The sequence below is a fragment of the Panicum virgatum genome, chromosome 9K (assembly GCF_016808335.1).
Source record: "Panicum virgatum strain AP13 chromosome 9K, P.virgatum_v5, whole genome shotgun sequence".
Classification (NCBI taxonomy): domain Eukaryota; kingdom Viridiplantae; phylum Streptophyta; class Magnoliopsida; order Poales; family Poaceae; genus Panicum; species Panicum virgatum.
In genome coordinates, this window is record NC_053144.1 from 63773589 (window position 1) to 63800361 (window position 26773).

General features: G+C 45.5%; 1 protein-coding gene across 4 annotated transcripts; it reads right to left on the bottom strand.

Moving 5' to 3' along the window:
* Positions 1 to 610: 610 nt before the first annotated feature.
* On the bottom strand, positions 611 to 6018 carry LOC120646935 (BTB/POZ domain-containing protein NPY4-like). 4 transcript variants are annotated; one of them, XM_039923472.1, is made up of 5 exons: positions 5846 to 5992; positions 4174 to 4947; positions 3182 to 3251; positions 1700 to 2860; positions 611 to 1447 (listed from the first exon to the last, which is right to left on the bottom strand). In XM_039923472.1, the coding sequence occupies exons 2-5, from the start codon at positions 4233 to 4235 to the stop codon at positions 908 to 910; spliced, it is 1833 nt and encodes a 610-aa protein (XP_039779406.1). In that variant the 5' UTR covers positions 4236 to 4947; positions 5846 to 5992; the 3' UTR covers positions 611 to 907. The 4 variants fall into 4 exon arrangements, with proteins under 4 accessions (XP_039779406.1, XP_039779405.1, XP_039779407.1 ...); XM_039923471.1 differs by lacking the exon at positions 5846 to 5992 and adding an exon at positions 5074 to 5692; XM_039923473.1 differs by lacking the exon at positions 5846 to 5992 and adding an exon at positions 5056 to 5373.
* Positions 6019 to 26773: the final 20755 nt, after the last annotated feature.

Below are 26773 nucleotides of genomic sequence, written 5' to 3' on the forward strand. Positions count from 1 at the left end.
GAAGCGAGGCAGAAGCATTCATGTTCAGGTTCCTCCGGTCCGGCCTGATTGATGCAAAGGTCATTCTGCCTTCAGCATTCATGAAGCATCGTAGACTCGTAGAGGCGTAGAAAAGGTTGGTTTTGCCACTTTGATCGTGGGCTGGACGGCTAGCCATGCCCATGATCCAGCAATGATTTGACTGAGGGAGCCTGATCGAGTGGGCCAGGCCCTGGGCTGATATTTCAAATTAGCAGATGCCCGGGTCCAGGCATTTTGATCCGGTGACATCATGATTCCTGCCTGCATAAGTTCACCCTGCTCTAAAACTCGACCATATGACAAGCACAGATATTCTTTTTTGAAAATTACAAGCACAGATATTCCACACTCGCATTCCCTTGCATCTGTTCAGCTAGTACATTACCGTTGGCCTAGCACTAGCTCATTTGCTTCCTGCGAGGCCTTTGGGTACCTGGTGCCCGAATCTGAATAGGATACCATTTCACCCTGTGTGATCTGAGATAGTTCAGAGTTCAGACGCCGATCCTGTTGTGATCTCGAGGAAGGTTTCTTTGCTCACGATTGCACATCACAAACATGTCAAAAGATGTGTCACATATCGGACTGGAATGCAAGAATCCACAGCTCCACAACAGTAATGCTTCAACTCTAACAAAGTAGTAGGCTTCTTATAACACTACTTCGAGTTCGACATAAGACCTCACATAGAACCCCAGATTTCACAGGTTTCATGGCAAGCCTACACACTCTAACAGCGTCACCTAAGAACAGACCTGGCATTATGATATCCCCTACAGACGTGTAAAAACATCAGTCCTTGCTTCTATGCAACATTCATAAGAAAGAACAGACGACTGCTAAAACCTAGTGCCCTCCTGAAGCTTTCATTCAGTGAGGGCTGCAGCTACGCGGCTGCCGACTTGGTGGTGCTCCTCGCGGGGGTCCTCTTGGGGTGCTCCTGGCTCGGCAAGATGGCGCTGTCTGACGAATCTGAGCTGCTGCGCTCCCCGGCCTGCCCTTTGCTCGACATCATCTTCCCCAGCGCCGCCTTCTTCGGTGTCACGCCGCCTTTCACCCTGCCATTGGCTGTCTTGTTACCACCATGGTTCTTCTCAGCGTCAGTAACAGCGGTGTCACATTTGTCGAGCTTTGTCGTCTTGGAGAGGCTGAGGTCTTCCACGGCCATGACGCCATCCCACTCGTCTTCAGTGTTTGTTGTGGCACCTGATCTTGAGCTCTCGTAGGAGCCGATGCCGATGCTGTCAGCTCGGATGGTCGCTGCTGCAGAAGCCCTTGTCTGCTCGTGGTATAGTACCTGCACCACAACCCTCAGAGGTAGGCGCTCGTTCTGCACAGCATGAGCACATGCATCAGGCGACAACTTCTTGCAGTCCATGAGCGCACAGAGCCTCTTCTTATCGCTCTTGCCCAAGCCTGGGTGCTCCTGCACAGAATTTCAGAGAAATATGTTAACTCCACACAGTTTTTTAGAATCAAGGGAATCAGAATGTATATCTCAATCTGCATGGCATACTAGTGACAGTCATGTATATGAAATAATCTAACGAGAGAAACTGCCACTATCTGAAATGCATCAGGAATAAATATTGAAGTAACTAAGCATAACAGGGATTCACTATGCATATGAAGTTTCTCGGAATGGTTAGGAAATTTGAATTGGTTGTTGCAGCAGTACCTTGAGATACATATCAATGGCACGATATAACCCATCATGAACTGGCCTTGAATTGCCGGAAACCATTTCAGCTAGACTGAAAAACTTATAGACCGGTATGTTTGGGTCCTTCGCAACCTCTGCAAGATATCCATCAACAATTTTGGCCACTGTAATCATTGATGCACTAGGAGCTGAAACATGATCATTCACCTCCCCACCATTATGTTTCTGGGCATTCTTACAGTCTTGTCTGACAAATTCTTCAACAATGCTAAGAATCAGGTCAATGTCATAAACAGTGGTATCCCCATCCACTGTAGGGATCAGAAGATCAGACACTGATGCTTCTTCCAGTTGCCGGGCAATACGCTTCATAAGCTCTTTCCTGCACATCTCTCCACACTTCAGCAGATTTGTTGCCTTCAGTAGCTTTAAGAGGAAGCTGCATGAGACTGAACCTTTCTCACATGGCAACAGGCATGTGATGGTAACTAGCATTGCCCGAACTTTTGCATCACCATGGATCATTGATACCTTGCTCAACGATGGAAGCTTCTTGTATGTATATGCTTTGATTGCCTCACCGATCACATGCTTGGGCACCATACCCTTGGCTTTGATTGCTGTGATGACTTGCTTGTAGGCATCAATGTCGAGATCCGTCAGATCTTCAACCCACCAATCCTTTGGAACTAACTGCTGCTGTTTGACTCCATTCCAGGGAGAATCATTGCCATTCTCAGTTGGAAGCTTCTTTCGGTTGTACGTGTATGACCATTCAACCTTTGAAACATCAATAGATGCTTTTGAAGCAACAGAATCAATGCAGTGGCTAACCAGCTTAAGATCTTCTGCCCATGGTAAATGAGCCTTCGTTGTCCCAAGAACAATTATAGAGTCTTTCCAGCTCCGGAATATGCTTGAGCTGAGGAAGACATCAATCTTGTAGATCAGATTGCCCTTGTCAACAGTCTCATTCATCTCCAAGTACTCTGCAGCACAGCGTGCAGCAATCACATTGTAGGCATTGAGTGTGACTATCATGCCATAGCAAAACTTGGCACAGATCTCAAAAGCCTTTGCACCACCAGGAATGTCATGGATGTGGATGTCAATATTTTCATCACCAGTGGTTGGGATCAACTTTTGAAAGCGAGCACACTTGGACAAGAGTGGAAACTGCATGGTTGGAAAATGTAAATCAGAAAAACACAAATCTCACATTCAACTACTAAAGTGATTGTGCAAGGCATAACGAGAACCAAGAAATCAAATCACTAGAGTGATAAAACATCAATAAAATGATATATGACAGAAAAATAAGTAAAGCATGAGTCCACAAAAATCCTCAGCATGGTGATGGGAGACCATTTTGGTAAGCAAATGTCAAACCACAAAAAACAGACCTTGATCTCCAAAACACATGCTACTTCTACTATATACAATGGTCTCAAAAGGCATCAGTAAAAGTCAAATGAATGAAAATAACATATCATTTACCTTGTGAAGGTAAAACTTTGTAGTCCCTATACGAACAGTGATGTCGCTCACCAATTCAGATGCCACAATACTGGAAGGATAAACAGTTATCATAAGGAGTGGAAAACAATAGGAAGACAAAAGTGTGGCTTCATGCTTTGAAAGGGAAAGCCAGCCTTTGAATTCATATTCGAGGAAAAAGAAAGATCAGACATTTTTAATTAGCATCCAGCTAAAGCAGTACCTAACTCTATGCTGTCACTCTAAACTGAAAAGCAATATCATATTATACATTTAGCAAAGTGGTTCAATAAAGTAAAGAATGCTAATGGAAACATACCTTTTTCTACAAGAATAAGCCGATTTCTAATACTAATAGAAAAACATGGAACAAGTTGGCCTGAAACTCTAAATGAAGCAAACCAACTCAATTACCGGCTTTCAGTTGCTCTATCTATTTGTTCCTTTCTGTACTTATGACTATGTTCTTCCCCTGAAAAGTATTGTTCTCTTTAGGCTCTTCCTCATATCATGCAGCTATACCTTTATAACAACTTAGAAAATAGTAAACTTTCCTTCTAACTTAGACTAAAGTAGACCACATTGGACATGCATCATGCAAGTCTATATAGGAATATCTGAGTGGATTCAACAAGTACGGATAAATGATGACAAAAAAGCGACAACAACTAGTCATACCAGATCGCACTGTTAGATAGCATGAACACCCAAGAGGCCTAAAAGTAGGGAAATATAACATTTTTATGGGTTCTACAAGTTCAGGTACTAACTGTATGACTTCATGGTAAATAAATATATTTTCAGAGAATAAACTGATCAAGCATAAACCCAGAGTGCCAAGGAGACTACAAAACCCCCAGTATACTGATATTATTTAGAAGTGATAATGGTAAAAAAATCAGAAATTCTGACCCTCGCATGAGGATTGAAACTTTGAAAGGCAGCAATAAAGAAACAAGATAAAAGAACAAGCAAACGAATCTATCAATCACCTGACTTCATTCCCATCACCCTGAAAGGTATCCGGATTCAATCCAAGCTTCATGAACTTCATCTTGATGAAACACGAAAGAAGAGTCCCGCAGCTTCCGCCCCTCTACAGACCACCAATGCAGAAACAGAAACCACCAAAGACCACCACTTGTAAGAAGCAAGAAGTGCTGCAGCACAGCACCACTATCCCATACTTGTCCAGAGCAGCAACGGCAAACGGCTCAGAGCAGAGCAGCAGTACAAGAACAAGTTGCTGCGCCGAGAAGACCGAATATTGCAACGTGCCGGAGCCGGCCAGGAGATCGCTCGTACAACGAAAACAAACAAATAATGGGATCGGTTCCGATGCAGCAACAGCAACTCCTGCTTCAAGCGCACTCCACCCCCAACCTACTTATGCGGCCGGTGCTGCTGCTATCGTAGGCAGTGAGGCCAGACGGGGAGGAGCACAAGCGCCTCAGGAGAAGTAAACTATATGGAGTGGAGAGGGGGGCAGTGAACCAGAGGAGGGACACCCACAAAGCACAAAGCTGACACACCCCCACCTCCCCCAGCTACTTGTTAATTGCCTGTCCTTCTTGATCTGTGAAAAGATTAGTATAATTCCTTCGGGCCTCCAGTTTTCTTCACTGCACTTGCTCTAAAAAATGCCGAGATTCACAGAGGATCTTGTGTCCAATGCATTATCAAAGTAAACAACTAGTCCACATTCCTCGCCACACCATTCCCCAAGTATGATCCGTCCTCCCTCTCTCTCTCTCTCTCAGCGATCTCTGCAGCAGCAACGGCAAAAACAAACGTTAGTGGTGCTCTGAACTGGTTGAGGCAGGAGACATCGAGCATATATTTTAAATGCGATATGGGGGAGGCAATGGAGAGACCAAGAACCACTTGCTCACTCTGGTCTGTGCTTGTGCGGGAGAATCTTATCACCAGCACGCCAAGATCTCAGAGTTTTGTGCTGCCGAGATCAGAGATGACGAGGGCAATACTTGGGTCGAGAGGGGACGGAGGAAACCATAAAAAAGCCTCAGGGGAGCCATCAACAGGCCGGCGCCAATGTGAGAGCCATGAGGCGTCATGTGGGCGGCATCAAGGGTTTATAGCAAACCAGAGGGAAGGCAACAAAACAGGCTACCCAACAAGGCGCGCAGGAACAAAGGCAAAGCGAAGGGCAGGCAGCATCAGGCATGACCCGAGAAAGAGGAACAGTGTGAGACCCACCCCGAGAAAAAAAGACCCCCGCCCCGTCGACCCCCGAGCGAGCAATGGAGGACGGCGAGCGAGTGCGCCCCAGCTGCGGCCACGCAGGGTGTGTGCATGCGCCGGTCGCGTGCACATGCGCCTGTCGCTCTGCCGCCCCCTGCTCGCGCTCGTGGTGGTGTTGGGACTGGGGAAAAAGACGGTGGTGGCGCGGCGAGGGCAACGGGCAGACACCTCAGTGGAGTTGGCTGGCTCGCAGGTGTCCTTCTCCCCCTCCAATGGCAGCGCTGCTGGACTCAGGAGGCGGCCCCCAGCCTGCCTCCCTCCTCTCGAGCACCCACGCCGGCCGCGCCCCCTCCCTCTCACGCAGTCAAGCAGCTAGCGGTGAAGTGATGCAACATCCAACAGCGAAAGGGAAAAGCTAGCGGAGGGAGATCGGCGGAGGAGAAAGGGCAGCAAGAGCCTCACCGGCCGCAAGAAGCCAAGAAGAAGCTAGCGAGGGAGCAGCCGGCGCTTTGACGGAAGGCTTTCCTGCTCGCCTTTGCTCCCCCACTCGCCTTTTGCCCTTTGCTGGTTTGTTTGCTCTCGTTTGGTTCGCTGGGCGGTGGACTGTGCGCGTCCCAAGCTTTGAAGAGGGAATAGATAGCTCCGAGCTCTCTCCCTCTCTCTATCTCTCTTCCCCCGGCGCGCGGTCCTGGCCTGCGCTGCGCCACCTTCCTGCCGCAGGGTGGCCGGCCGGCCGTGGCTCGCGTGCCTTTTTCCGCGATACGCTTCGATGCTACAGTAGTGTGGGTCTCCGTCTTTCCAGCTGCACGCTACAGGACATGGAATGGAATGCGCAGAGGGAGGGAAGAGTAGCCGTGCACTCGTCTCCTTTGCCTGTCTGCTCTCCGCTAGCTAGTAGCTACACTCTGATCAGTTCAAATCCAGGGCCGGGTTGGCCCGGGCCGGGCCGGATCTGGGGTTGAAACCCGAGACCTGAGCCCGGTCCGTCCTTTTGGCTATGAAAAATGGGAATTGTGGCTATTTATCACCCCCTAACATTGAATAATATTATATTTGTCTTCTGGATACAAATAGTATCATCTTTACTATGTTACCGGAAAAATGTTGCATCTTCGCGAAAAAGGACAAAGAAAAACAAAATTGGGAAAATGCAAGGATATTCTCTTGCAATCCAAGAAAGAAGAACGCAAAGTGTGGGTAGTACGGTACGGGCATGGAAACAGCAAAGTGGTAGCGAAAAGGTGCCTCACCCCGCTGAAAATGAGCTCAGGCTAACAAAGCTACCGCCTTTTGGGCTTAAGCAGGCCCCGGATGGCACGAAACCAGCAACGTCAAGGCCTTAATCATCATCATCATCGTCTCCGATTCTGGCATGCACGCCGCTGACTGGTAAAGCTAGCTCGCCTTTCACGCGCCTGATGCCATCCCGCCCTGCACCGCACTGTTTGTATTTTTTTATTTGAAAAGCACTGCTTGTATTCTATAAGCCGAGGTCGAGGCCTTTTGCGCACGCTCGCGGAGCTGAGCTAATTCTCTCAATACCATTAAAATAAATTTTAGTCAATTTCTTAATTGTTATTGACCCCACATGTCATAGACAAAAAAAAATCTCTTCAATACTATTTAGTGGCATTCAAAAGATTGACGAAAATTTCAATGATATTCAAGGAATTAACTCTACGGAGCTAGCGAAAGCGGCCAGTGCTTCCGCGATCTCCCCGCCCCCGCGCTCCGCCTCCTTTTGGTGGCCTGGCCGGCCGGCCGCTCTGGCGCGCGCGGGCCGACGACGCGTGTGCCTCGTGACGGCAGGACGGCGTCGCAGAGGAGCGAGGCCACGCGGGGCGTGCAGGTGCGCGGAGAGCGGGCGGGCGGCCAGCGCGTGCCGCCGCCACCGCATCGTTCGTAGGTCCGGCGCGCGGGCGGCTCGTCGGGGATGGGTAGTGTGTTGGCATGTGCCCACGGCTTTCGTTTCTTTTCCGGTGGATTGGCGAGCGGCAACGGCAGGCTCTGCAGCCGCTGTGCGGCCTCACCGGCCTGTCTCGGCGATCGCTCGTGCCGGGCGGCGGACCCGTCCCCGTCTAGGATGGACCCGGGCACGCATGGTTGCCTGGCTGGCATATCATTAGATTAGACGTAGCATTATTAGGGAGCGCGTAGCGGGAATACGTAGCGCAGCACAGCCCGTCAGAAATAAAAAGAAGCAGCTGAAGATGGCCGGAGCACTAGCATGCGATGTCAGAGACCACGCGTCTAGAAAGAGTAGTACTACACCAGTAGCCGGGAACGCTAGGGCTGGGCCGGGGGGCTAACAGGCAACCATGGTCCATGGCATGCCCAGCGAGGAGGCCGTAGCCGTAGCCATTGCCCGCTGCGTGTCACGGCAGCCGCGGCTGCATTGCATGGTCCAAGTCTATGCTCATCATGACCCGCGCGGTAGTCGTCTACGGGCTCGCGCGCGGTGCTTTTGAGGACGGAGTAAAGATAGCAATTCGTAAAATCCGCGCATATCAACTTCATAAATCCGTAACCACGTGTTAAAATCTGCGCCTGTGCCCGCGCCCGCAACCCGTAACTGGTAGAAAATGATACTTGTACCTGCTATCCGCGGATACCCGCATACCCGCGGGCACGCCCGCATACCCGCAAGTTTTAAAAACTAGCAAGTGGCCCGCACTAATAGCGCGGGTAGCTAGTTTTTTATTTAGTTTTTTTAATTATTTACATTAAAAAAACTCAACTTGCAAGGGGTATGTTGTCTCTGAGCATTAATATAAAAATAAAAAGACTTCACGTAGGTCGAGAAACCTTCGAACCTCTGCCCCACCTTTATCTAGGGGTGGGGTAACCCATAATGTTACTTGTGTGAGAGCGGGCCGGGATCTATTCCATGGGCTTTGGCTTGTAGACAGGCAAGGGTATTTTTTCACCTCAACCTAAAATTCGCTCTCACGGAGAGTCGAACCCATGACCTAAGGAGTGCTAGTGAGGCCAGGCCACCAAACCAATCTGGCTAGGCACCCGTTCGCAAATTTTTTTACCTCTCATCTGCTCTTGCTGAATACTACCGGCAGCTTTCTATGCATAGGAGTTCATACCAACCATCAATTTTTATGTTGGTTTGTTCTATATTATAGTTACATATTTTATTACTTTAACCTGCAAAATCTAAACTTGAGGATTGAATTTTAATATTGGGTCACCTTGAATATGGATGCATATTGTATATGTTTGTATTTATACAAAGTTTTTTATAAGTAGTTATGAAATATATTTATATGTATGTGTTAGTGATGTTTTCTAACAGTTTGTAACTTAGATGTTGAAGTTCGATTTGTATCTTGCAATATTTTGATTATTATTTAGCAAAAATATATCTAGTGTAGTTGTTAGAGCACCTAAGTAGCATCTAGCAGATCAAGATCTGACTCATCATAGGAGCGAAATAAAAATGATCATGGATGAGGCAAAAAAAAAGTTATGCTAAAAAATAAGTTGGGGCCTCATGCTGACTTTAGTAAATAAATGTTATGCAAAATTTATATATGTGTGTGCTATATGAATGCATATATGTTTTAAATCTTTTATTCAATCGAATCTATTATTATTTTTCCCAGTTTGGTCACTGTATAATTTTTTATTTGTTTTTAGCCCATATGACTGCATAAATTGGCCTACTTTGGAGTTTTGCCATCCCGGTGATGGATAGTTCCATATATAACTTTGTTGTTGTTTCTAACTCTTCTTTTTTATCTTCCATTTTCTATAGATATTTCTACTGATTTCTCTGTATTCCATTTTGTTCCTCCGTATAGTTGAAATCAATTAGTGTGTTTCACGTCCGATGCATCTAATGGAGAAGTTCCCTGTTTAGTTCGATTTAGTTGCTGAGTTTAGATTGTGCCTCATGCCTTTTGTTTTTCTAAGCGAAGAGGACCAGCGACAACATTTGTTTGAATCATTTGTTCTATACTGTAGGCAATCGACTTTGGGATAGATAAGCAGGGTTCTAGGCCTCTTGCTATGGCTAAAATAACTCAGGTTGTGGCTTTTCTGATGGAGTAGAGAGCGGCTTCTCTTATGGATATAGAGACGTTTTGAAAATTGTTCGGTAGAACAGGTTCTGCTATTTTTTCATGAATATATGAAAGATGTCAAATGTCCAACGTGTCCTGGCTATAGTTTTATATTATCCCGTAGTGACTAATGATATTAATTAAAGACTAAACCAATAATTCCACTCTGTCCTTTTCTTTTCCCCTCATTTTCTCGTTTTTCCTACCTTTCTTTTCTACCCTCCTTTTTCTATTTTCCTTATCCGTTCAACTTTGCAGCTTCTTTATCCTTTTCTATTTCCTTTCTCTATACTTCTTTAGAGGTATAGATCACATTTGTGTTCCGTGCCTAGCATTTTTTCATGTACTTATAAAATATTAGATGTGGATAATAATGTTATGAATTATTTATACTATTTGATTCCTCACATGATTAAGTCCGTGATTTTTCCCCATGCATCTATTTAGATTGGGCTAATAAATAGTCACATTTATTTGTAGGTTTCGGTGCTTTACACTTTATCCCAGCGATTATTACTTGTATGGAACTATTTGTATACCCACAGAATTGTGAATCTTCGTTGACCACCATCAGATTAGTTTGTATAACTGAAGTTGTTCAGGAATGCAACATTTATGATGATAATCTTTGTTTGGAGAAAGCATTGGTTCTTCAGCAGATGTTTCTCTCACATTGATTGGCTTGCGTATTTATTGGCCCGCACTGACAATCATAAGGTGCTGATGGTCTTGCAATACATTGCATATATAAAATATGTGCATCGTCACTCTTTTTCATCCCTATCTTGATGTTTGATTGCTCACTTGCTCCAGAAGAAATGGACTGATTGAGTTTGTCAATGGTTTTGAGTAGAATCTAGTTTGCTTCATGCAGTTGCATGTACTGCAGGACGTTCTTGAGACTCAAAAAGTTGTGATTTGAAATCTCGGGAAAATACTATGGTCGCGCTGTAGTGCAGGGCGTTCTGAAGATTTTTGAAAGCAATTATCTCTTTCTATAATATAGATACAATACAACTATGATCGCGCTGTCACGCTTATGCTACTGCCATATTTTTTTAAAATATTTGAGGAGGGTTAATGTGAGACATAGATGGAGACGTGATTTTTTATGTCATGCGGACTCTGTATTTAACTTTAATTGGATACAGACACTTTTGAGTAGTTTAGAATATTATATTTATTAAATTAGACATAGACTCTTCTGGCCAATTTAGACCAATAGATCTTCATTAAATCCAATAGTGTAAATCCTATACATTAATACTATTTAGATCTTCATTAAATTAAACTTTATTTAACGTAGAATTCAAATTTGGTTTTTATTATTGCATTTGACATATACTATTTGTTCAGCTATTTTCCTTTTTAATATGCTTCTTAATCACTCTACACATCAACTATAATTTTTTTTCTAGTTCTTGCATTTATCTATTTATTAGTCATATTCAATGCCAATTGTTTATCATTTTAATTTTAATTTTGCTATTTGGCTAATATGATTTTTTTGTCGAGTGCTAATTCTAATTTTCTTAATTCTATAATTTCAAATTTACCTATTTAGTAATTGTATTCAACATGGACTCTTTGTTGAGTTCTAATTTCTTTATTTTTAATTCCGAATTTAGCTATTTATTAATCTTATTTAGCATGGACTCTGTCGTATCCTAATTTTTTTAATTTTTAATTTTTTAATTCGAATTTAGCTATTTATTAATCATATTTGATATGGACTTTTGAGTTAGTTTGAACCGTTAGATCTTCATAAAATCCAACGGTGCAAATCCTTCTCTTTTTTTAGATTAATGTGGGAATTTCTAGACCCTCTCGGCGAACGTAGTAGCTTCTTTTAACACTCCCTTAATAATATAATAGATTAAGCACACAAGCACATTTTAATAGCATGTAAATATTAATATACACCTCTATATCTCAGCATTAATAAATTATAACCTATTAAGCAACACATCAACACCATTTATTTCAGGAAACAAATAAATCTTAGCAAATAAATGAACTAGTCTCATACATAATACATCACAAGAGTCATTGTTTGCGGGTTTGCAGATTTGGGTATTAAATTTTCAAACTCGTTTGAAGATATCCGTTTGGTTTAGAGTTGTACCCACGCCCGTGTCCCTGGACACAAACTCATACCCGTATCTACGCCCGTCAGATTTAGTATGCGTGGAATACGTGGATATTACATATCCGTTGCCATCGCTAGGTCGGAGGGAGGGGAGGGGAGGGGAGGGGAGGGGGAGGCGTGCCGTGCTCGCCCTGCCCGCGACAACTTATTATGATGTTGCGCTTCACGAAGCAGCTTGCTGCTGGCTGCTGCTGCGTCCCTCCCATCCTCTTTTCCCCCTTTCCCGTACGTAGGTGAACTCGAGAGCAGCAGCAGCAAAGCACAGCAGCAGGCAGGCAGCAGCGCACCACCCCACTATGCCCCACATCCATCCGCACTGTACTTTCCCTCCTTTTCCCCTCTCTCCCTCTCTCTCTCTCTAGTGTCTCCAGTGCAGTGCTCAATGCTCCTGGGTTTCTCTCTCTATCCACTCGCACACAAACAGAGACGCGGGCACGCACGCAGCTAGCTAGCGTTGTGGTTGTGCATGCATCGCACAGTGGGAAAGCCCGCCCGTCGTGGCGTCGTCCACCGCCGCCCGCCGGGCCTCCGGTTTCTAGAATCCAGACGCGCACCGGCCGGGTTTTGTGGCGCCCAAGGACGAGGCCCTAGTTGATTAAGCCCCCGTTTCGCCCGTAGCTTCCTCTTGATTTGTCGCGTGATTACTGGATGGTTTTCTTGTGTTTGTTGGCCGTGGCTAGCTCGTCAGCATGCTGAGCTCGGGCACCCAGCGGCGGAGCTACGTTGGCCGCAGCGGGTGCCCGGGCACCCCAAAAAAAATAAAAACTCAATGCTAATCATCAAATTTCCACCTTATAAATTAAAGAGATAATATCAGAACCATGAACAGGGCACTCTCTCGATTCAGCTCTGGCTTCTCCCCTGCGGGCACCCATCATGACTCGTGAGCTCGTACGTACGTGTCGGCGTGTCGCCGCTCGCCACGCCCCGCGACGTACGCCAATGATGCCCCGCACGCTCTGCATGCATGCCCGCTGCTGCAGCGGGATCCGGCGGATCGCCTTTCCAGCGGCTTGGCGTCGCTAATTCATCGCGCATCCAGTACAAGAGCGCGCGTGCCTAGAGAGTGCCTGGGGTTTTTCATTTTTGGACGAGGAACGGAGGAAGCACTGGTCTTGGGTCGCATTTCTTCCCTGTAGAAAACCGAAAAGGCAACTACTGGTACTGCTCTCCAGTAAGACAGCTTTATTCTTTTTCTGAAGCACTCTGATTTCGCCACGCGAGCCGGATCGATCGCGGGAGACGAACACGGTGAGGATCTTGCTTGCTTTTCCTCGACGACGACGACGACGACGACCACCGCCACGGCGCGACGCAGCGCAGAGGAGCGGATCCGAATCCCATGGCCGTGATGCCGTCATAAGTGCGCATTGAAAGCCCGGAGCAAGCGCAACGACCGCCCTGCATCCTGGCTGGCTCGGCTCCTGCTGCTGCAGTGCTGCATGCGTTTCCTTGCACGGCCGGGAGAATCATGATTCATGCGTGCCTGTGCAGCTGTGCCTCCCTCGGGGCCCCCACAACGTCAGGGAGGGAGAGCCCGTTTGTCCCTCGCGGCGGAGACCCCAGCGCCAGAGCGCGTGTACGGGCCGCGAGTTTTCACCTCGCTTCTCTGCTGCTACCCGGTGCTGTTCTTCAGGACGCATCATCATCCTTCACAAAGGCCACGGCGCATCATAACCTGGACAGTGGACACACAGAAACAACTGGCTTCTGGGGGTTCCATGTGTGATCACTGATCAGGGCAGGGGGTAGGGATCGGAAATGATGCGCTGGAATGATCGCGCGCACGCAGCAGCTGCAGTGGGTCTGTGCAGCGTGGGCGCGCCGGCGATCGCCATGGTACCATGCACCCATCATGCCATGGCGAACGCGATGCGCATTGCGCAGCGCCAGGCATTACTGGCCGCACGGCCCATGCTCTGCCGCTGCGCGCCTGCCCCGCGACTGGCGTGACGCATCATGCTATTGCTACCCCTTGCGCGGAGAAAAAGGCCGGCCGGGGCACCGGGCACTGGCTCAGGCATCGCAGCGCGGTGCGGTGACGCAGGCGACGCACAAGGCAGGTGATGGTGGAGAAGTGCTCCGTAGGACCTCCGATGGTGGAAGATAACGACATGCTGTGCTGGCCTGCTGGGGCAAGGTGAGGTTGTTGAAACAAAACAGATCGAGCTGCCGCTCATCTGCACTGCAGAGGGCACCGGCTCGAGATGTCAGGTAGCCGGATGGGGACGAGCAGGCCAACAGAACACGGTTGGCTCGGTGTGTATTCGGTCTGGATGGATCTGTCTGAACATTTTAGCATTTCGTTTGTGATGTGTTCTGCCCAGACCATGTCTAGATTCTGTAAATTTTTAGACCAAACTCACTGTATCAATTTTTAATTAAAAATCATAAGGACTAAATATGATCTAATTATAAATTAATTACACGGATGGACGGAAAATCGCGAGACGAATCTATTAAGTCTAATTAATTCGTCATTGTCTAATCATAATCTAATCACACTTAAAAGATTCGTCTCGCAATTACACTTGGAAGTTATGGAATAAATTTGTCAGTTATTCACATTTAATACTCCCAATTAGTGGTCAAACATTAGAAGTTACTGTAGCGCTGAAAATTTTTAGAATATAAACAAGGCCTAAGTTGTGGTTATGATAAAAAATACTCCAAGAGGCACAATAATACTCGTGCTGGAACAGAAAGGGAGACATTTCCATCCCCAAGCAGGCAAGGACAATTCTTTACAACAGAGGAAATGAGCTTGGGGCCTGATGGAGGAAGACTATGCCTTGGGCTCCATTTGGTTCTCCTATGACACCTAGCGCTACGAGGGAATCTTGTATGTATGGAGTACTAATCGAATTTTATTTGTAAAACTTTTTCATAGGCCATGTTTGGTTCACCTAGCTAGGGCTGGAAAAATAGCTCGAGGCTCGCGAGCTGGCTCGAGCTCGCTTCGGCTCGGCTTGGCTCGGAGCGGCTCGCGAGCCTCCAACGAGCCGAGCCGAGCCTACTTCTCAGGCTCGTGAAAATGACGAGCCGAGCCGAGCCGGCTCACTGTGGCTCGCGAGCCGGCTCGCGAGCTCAGTCCACTGAGGCTTATAATGGTTCATAGGTTATTATGAAACACTCTAACCCTAACATGTGGTGTGACAATATCAATATTAATCTATATCTATGCTTAATATGATTATTGTTTATTGATTACTTTCATTTCAACACATGTATGCGCTTTATATATTTATATGCACTAGTCAATGTCTTATAATGTGTATATTAAATGCATAGTATATATTTTGTGTCAGGCTCGCGAGCGAGCCGGCTTCGAGCCGAGCCGAGCCTCCTCAGCGAGCTCGCCAAACTACCGAGCCGAGCTTGACTCGGCTCGCTCATGCACCGAGCCTCGCCGAGCCGAGCCTGGCTCGGCTCGGCTCGTTTCCAGCCCTACACCTAGCATGCCTAGCGCTAGAAGAGAATCTTACATGTATAGAGTATTAAACAATGTTTATTTGCAAAAACTTTTTGATAGATGGATACAACTTTGCGCGATGAATCTAATGATCCATGATTTGCTACAGTACTCATCATCTAATTATGCAGTCAAAGGCTTCATTAGATTCATCTCGCGAAGTAGTGCACGGATTGTGGAGTTAGTTTTGTAAATTATTTTTTATTTAATACCCCTAATTGATAGTCAAAGTTTGCTACAATAATCTAGCGCTACTAAACCAAATAGGGCCTAGATGGGTGCAAGTTTGCGTGACGAATCCAATGAGCCTAATTAATTTATGATTGGCTACATTAATACTACAGTAATCACCCTCAAATCATACGGTCAAAGGTCTTATTAGATTCGTCTCGCGAAATAGCGCAGGAGTTGTGGAGTTAGTTTTATAAATCGACTTTATTTAATACTCCTAATTAATAGTGTAAATCAACTTTATTTAATACTCCTAATTAATAGTCAAAGTTGGCTATAGTACGTGTACTAGAACAAGACCTAGCATGGACGGCCTCGGCGACCTTGCCGCTTGCTGTCTGACAATGTGCTTTAGCATAGAAGAAACTGTATGACTTTATCAATGCAGGCAAGTGTAATGCTCAGCCAACGGGGTAATTTGCTCTCCATGGAATTAAAAGTTGCAATGGCTTCATCAACCAGTCCAGTGTGGCTACATCCTGTCAAGACAGCAATGAAAGTCACACCATCTGGGTTTTGTAGTTATCATATACTTAAACAATTTGGCAACTTTAACTTCAAGATCATTCTGACTTTAGCTTATTTGTGAAATCAAAGAAATGAAGACTAGCAATAATTCTAGTCTATGTCGATAATTTGATTATCATGGAAGATTATTTCGAGAAAATATAAAGGATAAGAGAAAATCTCTCAGTCCGCTTTCAAATGAAGGAGAATGAAGGAATTCGGAGAGTTAAAATATTTCCTTGGACTTGAGGTGGAGTGCAATAGAAATATGCCAAAGATCTTCTACAAAGATATTGAATACTTGAATGCAAGCCTATCTCTACTCCTATGGATCCCAATGTGAGGCTACAAGAAGATGAAGGAAATGACTAGGAGGACAAGACTATTTATCGACAGCTGGTTAGGAGTCTTATCTATCTTACGCTAATTTGACCAGATATTTCTTATCATGTTGCAGTAGTTAGTCAATACATGAGCAATCCAAAGAAGCCTCGTCTTGATGCAGTCAGACATATCCTTAGGTATGTAAGGAACCATCAACTTTGGCAAGGTTATGGGATATTGTGAAGCCGACTATGATGGGGATAGTGGCACATGGTGATCAATCACTGTATATTTCTTCAGTTTAGGATCAGGAGTCATATCATGATGCAGCAAGAGAAAACCAACTGTGGCATTATCTAGTACTGAAGCAGAGTATCGTTCAACAGCAATGGCACACAAGCAATTAAAGCATCTGGCTCAAACAATTAATGGAGGACTTTCACCGGCCGGAAGAATACCATGTAAGGATTTTCTGTGATAATCTATCTTCTATTTGTTTGGCGGAAAATCCAGTATTCCACACGAGGACCAAGCACATAGAAGTTCACTAACACTAAATAAGAGGAAAGGTAGTTGAGGGACAGATTGAGATGGTTCCTACCAAGATAGAAGAATAGATTGCTAATATCCTCACCAAGCCTCTTCACAAAGCAAAATTTGAGATGTTTCGAAAAATGCTCAACATGGTCTGCAAGAAAACTCTAGAGGGAAGTTTGCCTTGTGGGGGAGTTTTGAGAAGAGTGCAACACGAACTTCTAGAGTATGCTTGACAGTGCAAGAATGTGATATTTTCTATAGAACACTTTAGAATTAGTAATAAATAAATTTAGAAAATATTAGAATATTTCAATTCTCTAGAAGTAGACACTTGTCTAAAGATCATGCCCCTCTTAGCCTATAAATATAGACCCCCTCCCTTGCCATGGCATCCATCCATGAGCATGGTAGATGAGAGGTGGCAGTGCTAGGAGAGAAGAGTGAGTGCTTGGCTAGCCACTAAAGAAGAGGGTGTTATATGCTCGTGTAGTATTGTGTTGCAATAAAGTTTTATTTTTTAGGTGCCAGTCTCTCGAATAAGTCATATAATTTATAAGTATTTAGTATATAAGTTGTGATCCATCAAAGATTGGCTCTGCCACATATGATCATAAAGGGTATGAGCTTCATCGAAGGTTAGCTCTGTCACCCAGAAGCCAGGTTCATCTGTTGGTATGCTCTGCCACCCAGAAGTGAAAAGACAACTCTGCCTTCAAAAGGACCTAATACACCAAATAATTAGAAATTAAAGAGGCCGACCGACTCTAGAGTCAGTTAGTGTGTTAGTGTGTGAAAGGATCTTAATCGCGTGATGTCGCCTAGAGGGGGGGTGAATAGGTGTTTAAAATAAATCATGCATATTAAAACACTTAACACAAATGCCAGCTACCAACCGGTCAGACCGGTCAGACCGGTCTTACACTTAGTACAGAAAACTAAAACACCAACTGGTCAGACCGGTTGAGCAGACTGGTCAGACCGGTCCTACGCAGAACCTACACAAACAGAGTTAGTTCTCCCCTTTACCAGCTCTAGCACAAATGCAACTTGGTGTGGTGCTTCTGTAGGTGCTTACAAATATATTTCTTAACCCTGCACACACTAAAACAACAAAACTAAGTAGATCAAAGCAGAAGCACAAATAAAACTAGAGCACAAGTGTGAGGCAAACCAAATGAAGATGATGCAAAGGAGACACAGAGATTTGTTTCACTGAAGTTCAGAATCACCACGTTCACCACGTGTGAATCGTACTCTCCGTTGAGGAAGCTTATGGCGACCATAAGGTCAAGCTATCTCCTCCTTTCCACTATATGACCATGTGTCTTCGTGACACACGATCGCTGCTGCAACAAACTTGCCGCTGCTCACCACAAGCTTGGGAGCTAGCCGGTGACGCCTATCCGTCTAGGAGGCTTCACCTCCAAGAGTAAATGCTTCAACAAGTTGGCCGACGCAACCACAAGTGCTCAAGCTAAGGATTATGATCTCACTGCTCAAATGCTCTCTTAGCAAAGGTTTCACTCAACCCAACTCAAGAATCTAATCTTGATTCACTCAAATCTCACAAAGAGAGGTTGGGGAGGACTTCTCAAGAGCTCTCACGGCTCAGAGATGGCTTAGAATCACAATAGCATCAGCACACGCGAATGAGTGAGGGTGTGGGGTATAAATACCCCTCTCTCAAAAACTAGTCGTTGCTCTATCAGTGTTAGACCGGCCCCAGACCGGTCGGTTCAAATAAACTAGCCGTTGGACCCGACCGGTCAGACCGGTCACACTAGGTATTCTTCTCCCAAGTGTTTCTCTCTGATTTTTCTCACATGGGATAGCTATGAGCACTTTTGGTTATGTCAAACCACTGATGTTGCATCCTCCTAGATAGTACGGCATTATATACTCAAGTTCACATAAAATGGCACACACAACACTTGAGTTTTTTTGTATGTCTTGATCAAGCCGAACTTCTTCAGTCAATATCTTGATATTGTCAACATCCTTAAATTTAGTGAGCATGCCTGCTTGAGCTAGTGACTTTGAATCTTCCTTCATATAAGAATGAAATTCATCTTTGATTCTCAACTCACTTCCATTTTCTAAATAATGACACTCTTCAAAATAGAGCTCTCCATGACTCTACAATCTTCGGTATTTTGACCCGTATCGGTTTCCTTGCTCCCCCAAGCCGACGCTTGCGTAGCCTCTTGAAACACGCCTCTCGGTCCTCTCTACCTTTATCCTAGCCGTCCATTTTGAACTTTACATTGATTTGTGTCATGTATGAAATCTTCTTTATCAATATGAATTAACCATTTAATTCACCATTTAATTTCATATGCAAGATTTCCAATTTTGAGACAACATATGCACATCAACTCATGTCTCATTCATTTTTCTCTTGCTTGCTTCCCTCGACAACAATATTCTTCTCATATGACAAGTCTTTCCAATTTGAGACTATGCAACAACATATCATGTCTCATTCTCATAACCTTTACTTGTCATATGAATACCATCACAAATTGAACAAGCCTTTTATAAATATTTGAGCACTCATATCAACCATGAATACCTTGCTCACAATTTTTCTTTTATAACTTTGCTTGCCACTTTGAGTCCCACATAAATTAACAAGCTTCAACACAATATTAGAGCTTTCATATCATACATGACTACCTTGCTCTTCTATTTTTCTTTCTCATTCTAGCTTGTCACATACAATGATTGCCAATGGGACATACACGTTTGCTTGCAATACATGAGCTATATTATTCCACAAATTAAATACCTGCTCATCATCTCATGCAAACAAATTAGCCTTTAATCGTGTTGTCAATCAATACTCCAAAACCCACTAGGGGCCTAGATGCTCTTTCAGTGTGTTATAGGTGTAGATCCTTAGGGCCACCTTATTTTCCAACATATTATTTGCAAAATATGTTAAAATAAACCAATCCTATGGTAGTACAATATATTAGACACATAAGGAACCCCAAAATCAAACATTAGTATCTTTGAATCAAACCTATGCTAGTACAGGATGCCTTAGAAGCATAATATGCTAGACATTAAGGAATCCCAGAATCAAACATTAGTATTCTGAGGAGTATACTAACAGAAAAACTGGAAGAAATTACGCAAAATAGAATCAGTTTCACCACAACACCAAACTAGTGGCTTACACTACTAGAAGAAACATTAATATCTAAAGTGTACACTTTATTTTATATTCAACAATTATATAGTTTGATTTCTCATCATATTTCTTATTAAATTATTATAATTTAATTCATACTATTTCATATATCAAATGTTATATAGAACTTAATTGGTGGAATCATGATAAACACGCCAAGTTGGAGATGATCCGATCGAGGTACAAGTGCTTAATATGCTGTTAAAAATTTAAATAAATTATTTAAGCATCTTAATGTCTTAAAATGAAAAAACTCAAAACTACAAAGTTGTAGATCTCGCTGAGAGCTACAATTGTGATATAAAAATCATCTTCATCCGAGTTCGTATAAAAAAGATATGATTTTTCTAAGGTCAGACTTTGTCGCGCCTGCGGGGGTGGCGTGGCAAGACTATACTGTCACGCCGGTGGGAGTGGCGTGACAAGCTTGACAGAGTGAACGTGGCACACATTGTCACACCAATGCATATGGCGCGGCAGCATATTTTTATCACGACACGCGGATTGGCGCGACCAAAAAGATTAGATTTGCAAATATATGTTTGGGTGTATTATTTTTAAAATAACACTTAAAAATAAGTTAAAAATAAAAAACTCTAGATCTCTTCAGGCTCTGATCTTGTTTGTCAGATAATTATATGCCTATGCGCGCATCACTATTGGTCCCTACTGACATTGAGCTTCTTGCTTGGAGTGTCCCGCAGCAGGTTAGCAGATTCTTCCCTACTACTGCAGATTGCAGGCACGCGGTCGTGTCCGTGGTGGACAGAGAGGCTTAACCAGCCGTGTCTTATATTTCGTTCGATAGTAAGAGAACCAGAATCTCTTGTTGATACAGTTTCGAATCTTCCAAAACGATGTTAAGAAACCTGCTAACCTACGATGATATCGCCTTCCGTTGGCGCGCATTAGAGTCCGGAAAAAAAAGCTGGGTTAAGTCTCCTTTTATTAGGTGCACACCAATCTTTTCGTGCAAACCGTGCAAACCAGACTATTGGAGCAACGTCTGGTTGATATGTTCCCTTTATATCAGGTTAGTTTACACCTGATATGTTTCTTTTATATTAATATACTTAATAAACAAGCAAGGATATCTTCGATCCATTATTAAGCCACGCACCGATCGTGAGCATGGCGAAGAAGAAGGAACGCAAACATGAGATCCAGGCGGCGGCGGCGGCGGTGCCAAGAAAACCAGCCATGAAGAGGAAAAGGAAGAGAGGAGCCTGTTGACGACCAAAATTGGCACTGGTCGAACAGACCGGTCTGACCGGTGCTTGAGAGCGGTCTGACCGGTCTGGACCATGTAGCCGGTCTGGCAACACCGACCGGTCTGAACGGCGGGTCTGACCGGTCCGACCGGTCTACCTGGAATCCGAGTACAACTAGAACTCTTTGTAGATTTAGATCTGTATTAGAATTTCTTGCGGAATAAGTCCACCCCACCCTATAAATATAAAGAGTCACGGCCGATTAGGGTGTCCAATCGATCAAAACACAAACTTTTTTTTAATCTTTTTTACCTTTTCTTTTCCAATCTCAATATGCTGTTCTTCTCTCGTCTCCATGGCGTTTGAGGACGCTCTAGCTAGCCTGCCGAGTCTAGGGCAACCTTACGCACGCTTGCCCCGACGGGGTCCCTCTCGGGCGAGCGTTCGTCGGATCGTCGCCGTTGTGCACGGCGACCGGTCTGACCGGTCCCTCTGACCGGTCTGACCGCTCCACGCAGGAGGTGCTGCAAGGAGCTCCTCCTCGCGTCGCGCAACCTAGCGCGATCGTGTGTTGGCCCGTAAAAGGCGTCAACATATTTTGGCGACTCCGCTGGGGAAGAAAATCAGGTTATCGTGGCCGATTTGTCAAACCTTAGCAATATGGCGGCATGTGAACAAGGAGTCAAAGTGATAAAGGAGCGGCAAATACCATCCCCCATTGACATATCGATGAAGATGCAATCTTCAGGTAATTTATCTGATTTTATATCTGGTATTGTTAAAGATTTTATTCAAGCTCCTATTGTTCAAAAGTCGGTTATTGAAAAGCCGACTAATAAGCCTTGCAAAGATTTGCCTATTTGTGATGTTGTTGGTCAAGATATAGTTCGGCCGTCTCAAGCCGAAATTGTAGAACCAAATTCCCCTTGCAAGTACACAGAAATTAATTCTAGTACTTCTACGCTCGGGGGGCAACAAAACAGAGGCAAAGGCGTCGGTTGTACCACAACCGGTCTGACCGGTTCTCCAACCGGTCAAACCGCCTCTTCTAGGGTTCGCCAAATAATTCAAAACCTAAAATGGTTAAACCCAAAAAAACCCGAGATTGATGTTTGGAAAACAGTTGAAGCCAAAGGCCGTAAAAAACATCAAAAGAAAAAGCCGAAGCTTATTCATGGAGACCTTCCGGCTAAAACCAAAAGGCAAATTAATGTCAATGATGCTAGTCGGTCTAAAAATTTCAAGCAACCAAAATTTGCTCCAAAACAGAAATTCCGTAAACAGAATCGGCAATGGAGCAATCCTCACATATCAATGCAGTTTTCATCTTATGGAGCACCTCTACATGTACCATGGGAGTTCTATTTTAATATGCATTATCCTTATCCTCCATGGTCTTATAATTCGTATATGCCATTTCCCCCTAGATATTTTGGTTCAGATTATATTACATATAAGGAATCGGTAATTAAAAAGTCACCACTTGCCAACAATGACCGTTTTATTCATAAAAATCGGTATGTGCAGAAGAAGAAACATAAGGTGACTAAACAAGTCTATCATGTCAAAAAAGATGGTCGATTAACTAAAAATTCAGATTTGACATTAGAAAAAGAAAAACCGATTATTGAAGAAACGTCGACTAGTTCTATTAATCAAATTGCCTCTGATGTTGAACATGCTTCAAATGATATAGCTGAACAACAATTAAGTTTGGCTGGGGGGGCAAGAACAGAAGAAGGACGCCAGATCTGCTCAGACCAGTCTGACCGGTCTGGAGACTGGTCCGACCGGTCCATCTGGGATTTTTTAAAAAAATTCCAGAAACAACAAAAAGGAGAGGACGAGTTTCAAGCAACTCTTGGCCAAGTATGAGGAGCAAGGAGCTACTCAGAAATAGAAGAAGCGACCAGATTAAGCTAAAGATACAAATTTATCATCGGAGCATCGTGAGCAATCGGCTTCTCATGTGCAACAAGGTAATAATGTTTTTGCGCCATATTCATTTGGTGGGCCGATTGCTCCATGATTCTGGTCGTATCCTTACTATTACACACATATGGATTATAGTAGAATGTATATGCATCCATATTTTATTCAATATTCTTCTATATATCCAAGTTATGGTGCCTCTCAAAGACCGATTGTTGCTAGCAATAATCTGGTCAAAAGCAAACCTGATTGCAGCAAGGAGAGTGAGAAAGACATAAAGCAAGGCAACAAGTTTTTACAGCCGAGGTGGTGCCCTTCAGGCTTGTCTCACACCCAAAAGAGAAGGCTGCAGCGGATGCGTAAGAAGGAGTCTATGGAACAGCAAGCGGAGGTTGTACCAGTAAGGTCGGCGACCATGAAGCAGGTATGGAGGCCTAAGCAAGTTGTTTCGTTATTAGCTTAAAAAAGAAGCAAGATATAGCCGATAGAATTTATCGCCCTTAGAACAAAATATGGCCGATGCATATTTATCATCGTCCTTAGTCAATTTTGGTCCAGAGGCTTGTTTTTCGGCATGCTATCATCACCAAAAAACAGGGGGACATATGTTGACGACCAAAATTGGCACTGGTCGAACAGACCGGTCTGACTGGTGCTTGAGAGCGGTCTGACCGGTCTGGACCATGTAGCCGGTCTGGCAATACCGACCGGTCTAACCGGTCTACCTGGAATCCGAGTACAACTAGAACTCTTTGTAGATTTAGATCTGTAATAGGATTTTTTGCGGGATAAGTCCATCCACCCTATAAATATAAAGGGTCACGGCCGATTAGGGAATCCAATCGATCAAAACACAAACCTTTTTTATCTTTTTTTACATTTTCTTTTCTAATCTCAATATGCTGTTCTTCTCTCGTCTCCATGGCGTTTGAGGACGCTGAAAGTGATCGGGTGCTCTAGCCTAAGAGGGGGAGGGGGTGAATTAGGCACTAATAAAAACTTAGACCTAGGGCTCCAACTAGTTTGCACAACACTAAAACTAAAATATGCTATCTAGATGTGCAACTAGGTTGTTCTAGTGTGAAACCCCTATCCCAAAAGAGTTTAGCAACCTATAGCCTTTCCTATCAAGAAACTATTCTATGAAAGTAAAGGCACACAAATTGCTAGTATGATATGCGGAAGCTTAAAGAGAGGGATAGGAGATAGCAAACTCTTGACGCGGGTGTTTATCCCGTGGTTCGGTTAGCCAAAAAGGCACACCTACATCCACGTTGTTGTAGCACTCACTAAGAGTATTGGTACTCGGCCACCAAGTCTCTTCCGTGAACACAATCACGGTCACCTTGGCCCCGGGTTCCACTAAGGAGCTTCTCAAAAAAGGATGGGGGTCTCCACGTCCCCCGCACAAAGTGTCGTCGCCGCTCCACACCAAGTCGGAGGGTCGATGACGTTGCCGGCGAGCTTCACGCTCCAAGGTGCCAGCGCACTAAGCTCTTGTTTTAGTTCACTAGAGAACCACAGCACAAAGGCTCAAGGCCTTGCAATCACACTCACTAAGAGCTAATCTAGCACTCACACTTTACAAAGCTAGTGCTATAAGCTAAGGATATGATCTATGAGCTCTTGTATGGCTTGGAGATGTTCTTGGATGTGTATGAGGTGTCTTGGGACTCCAGCAATCTTCAAATGGCCGGGGTGAGGTGTATATATAGGCCACCAAGTCTTGTAGCCGTTGCTTCAACGGTCAGCTGAAATTCTGTGTATCACCGAAAGAACCGATGCCTCTTGGCGGGGTAGCGTCGGTTCATCCGGTCACTCATAGCCCGAAGTAGCCGTTGAAGTCCTGACAGCTGACGCAGAGACCACTGGTTGAACCGATGCTTTGTACCGATGCATCACCGGTTCATCCGGTGCTTAAGAATCTTCTCCTGGGCGCTGATGTCATTGCACCGATGCAATACTCCGATGCACCGTCGGTTCAACCGGTGCTGAAGAAACTTCTCCTGGGCACTTTACATCGTCTCTGGAACATAGGACGCCCAATGCACCGATGCCCTTTCTTGGACCGTCGGTCCAACCGGTGCCTATAGACTGACTTGGTTTCGTTTCCCTTCTGCACCAAACTTCATAGCGCCGGTTCTTCCGACAAGCGTCGGATGCACCGATGCCCTTGACGTCGGTTCTTCCGGTGCTCCTGATCCGAAGAGCTTTTAGGGCGCTGCCCTGAGACCCGCGAGGGGCGGCTCCCCCTCGAACCCCCGTAGGGGCGGCCCTTTGGGCCTTGTTACGCCTATCTTCTCTTTTTCTTTGTCATCACTTGAACCTAAAAGCCTGAGAATGATCATCTTAACAATCATATTAGTCCAAGTATTGTGTTGTCATTCGATCACCAAAATCACTCGAAATGGCATAAATGGTGCCATGTTCGTTACAGACGCTCTAGCTAGTCTGCCGAGCCTAGGACAACCCTACGCGCGCTTGCCCCGACGGGGTCCCTCCCGGGCGAGCGTTCGTCGGATCGTCGCCGTTGTGCACGGCGACCGGTCTGACCGGTCCCTCTGACCGGTCTGACCGCTCCACGCAAGAGGTGCTGCAAGGAGCTCCTCCTCGCGTCGCGCAACCTAGCGCGACGCGATTGTGTGTTGGACCCTAAAAGACGTCAATAGAGCCAGCAGCGCCGCTGCGTTAGGCATGTGCGACGACATCGTCCGCAGCATCTTGGCCCGTCTACCGGCGCGCACCCTGGTCTCCTGCACGACGCTCTCCAAGCATCACCGCCGCATGATACTCTGCCCGGAGTTCAGGAGCCTCCACTTCCGCCTCGGCCCGCCTCTGTCTCGCCCGCAGATCGCGTACATCGCGACGGCCAAGATACCCAGGGGAGGATCCATCGTCAGCGAGTTCCACAGCTTCCCCGTCGCCGGCGGCGCCGGCGCCCCGACACGATCGCTCACCGAGACAAGTTACCTCGGCATGAAGTACATCAATTCGTGCCGCGGTGTCTTGCTACTCGCCAACTCGTGCAGGTGCGTGTTCTGGAACCCTGCGTTGCCAACAGCGAGAAGGAAGTGACCATCCCTGGTTCAACCAGGGGAGATTGTGTCCAGGCCCGTCGAAGGCCATGTGCGAGGTGAGCGACCGCACAGGGCCTCCAAAACCGCCTCGCCGGTCGTCCGTCCGCGCCGCGCCGCTGCATCGCCATCTGCCGTCAAGTTAGTGGTGGAGCAGAATCCCCCTCTCTCATGGCGTCTGCTGGAGCTCGTCAGCTAGAGGAAGAAGATGATGTTTCATTTTGGGCCGCTAGTTGGCAATCTAGTTGAAACGGCCCATGTAATTTTTTGGCCCAGCGTAGATCCGCAGAACTGAATGAAGTCCTGACCTGCTTTGTCTGTCGAGCGCCCCTCGTGGCTGTGGCTCTGTCATGCAGCAGTTCAGGACTCGCCCAGGACGCTGCACGCCGCCGCCGCCCACCTCCACAGCGCGCCGTCGCCGCCGTATGAGGGCCTCCATTTGCATTTCGCTCACGGGCCTCCAATTTCTGGAGACGGCCCTGATTGTGTCTTGGGGTTCAGCTACGGCACGAGGAGCCAAACCTACAAACTACTGATAGCGCGCAATCATGGGAACATTTCCTCCTATAATGAGCATCCTAAGAATCTGCTGGTCTACTCACTCGGAGGCAATGGCGAGCAGCAACCGCAATGGCGGACTGTGTTATCCGGTAACCAAGAAGGAGAAGGTTTTTTCTACAAGAA

Coding starts and splice junctions, on each gene's coding strand:
- LOC120646935 (XM_039923472.1), bottom strand. CDS start 4,235: ATGAAGTTCATGAAGCTTGGATTGAATCCGGATACCTTTCAGGGTGAT. Junction 2,861..3,181: donor CAAAGTTTTACCTTCACAAG/GTAAATGATATG, acceptor CCAACCATGCAG/TTTCCACTCTTGTCCAAGTG. Junction 1,448..1,699: donor CCATTGATATGTATCTCAAG/GTACTGCTGCAA, acceptor AATTCTGTGCAG/GAGCACCCAGGCTTGGGCAA.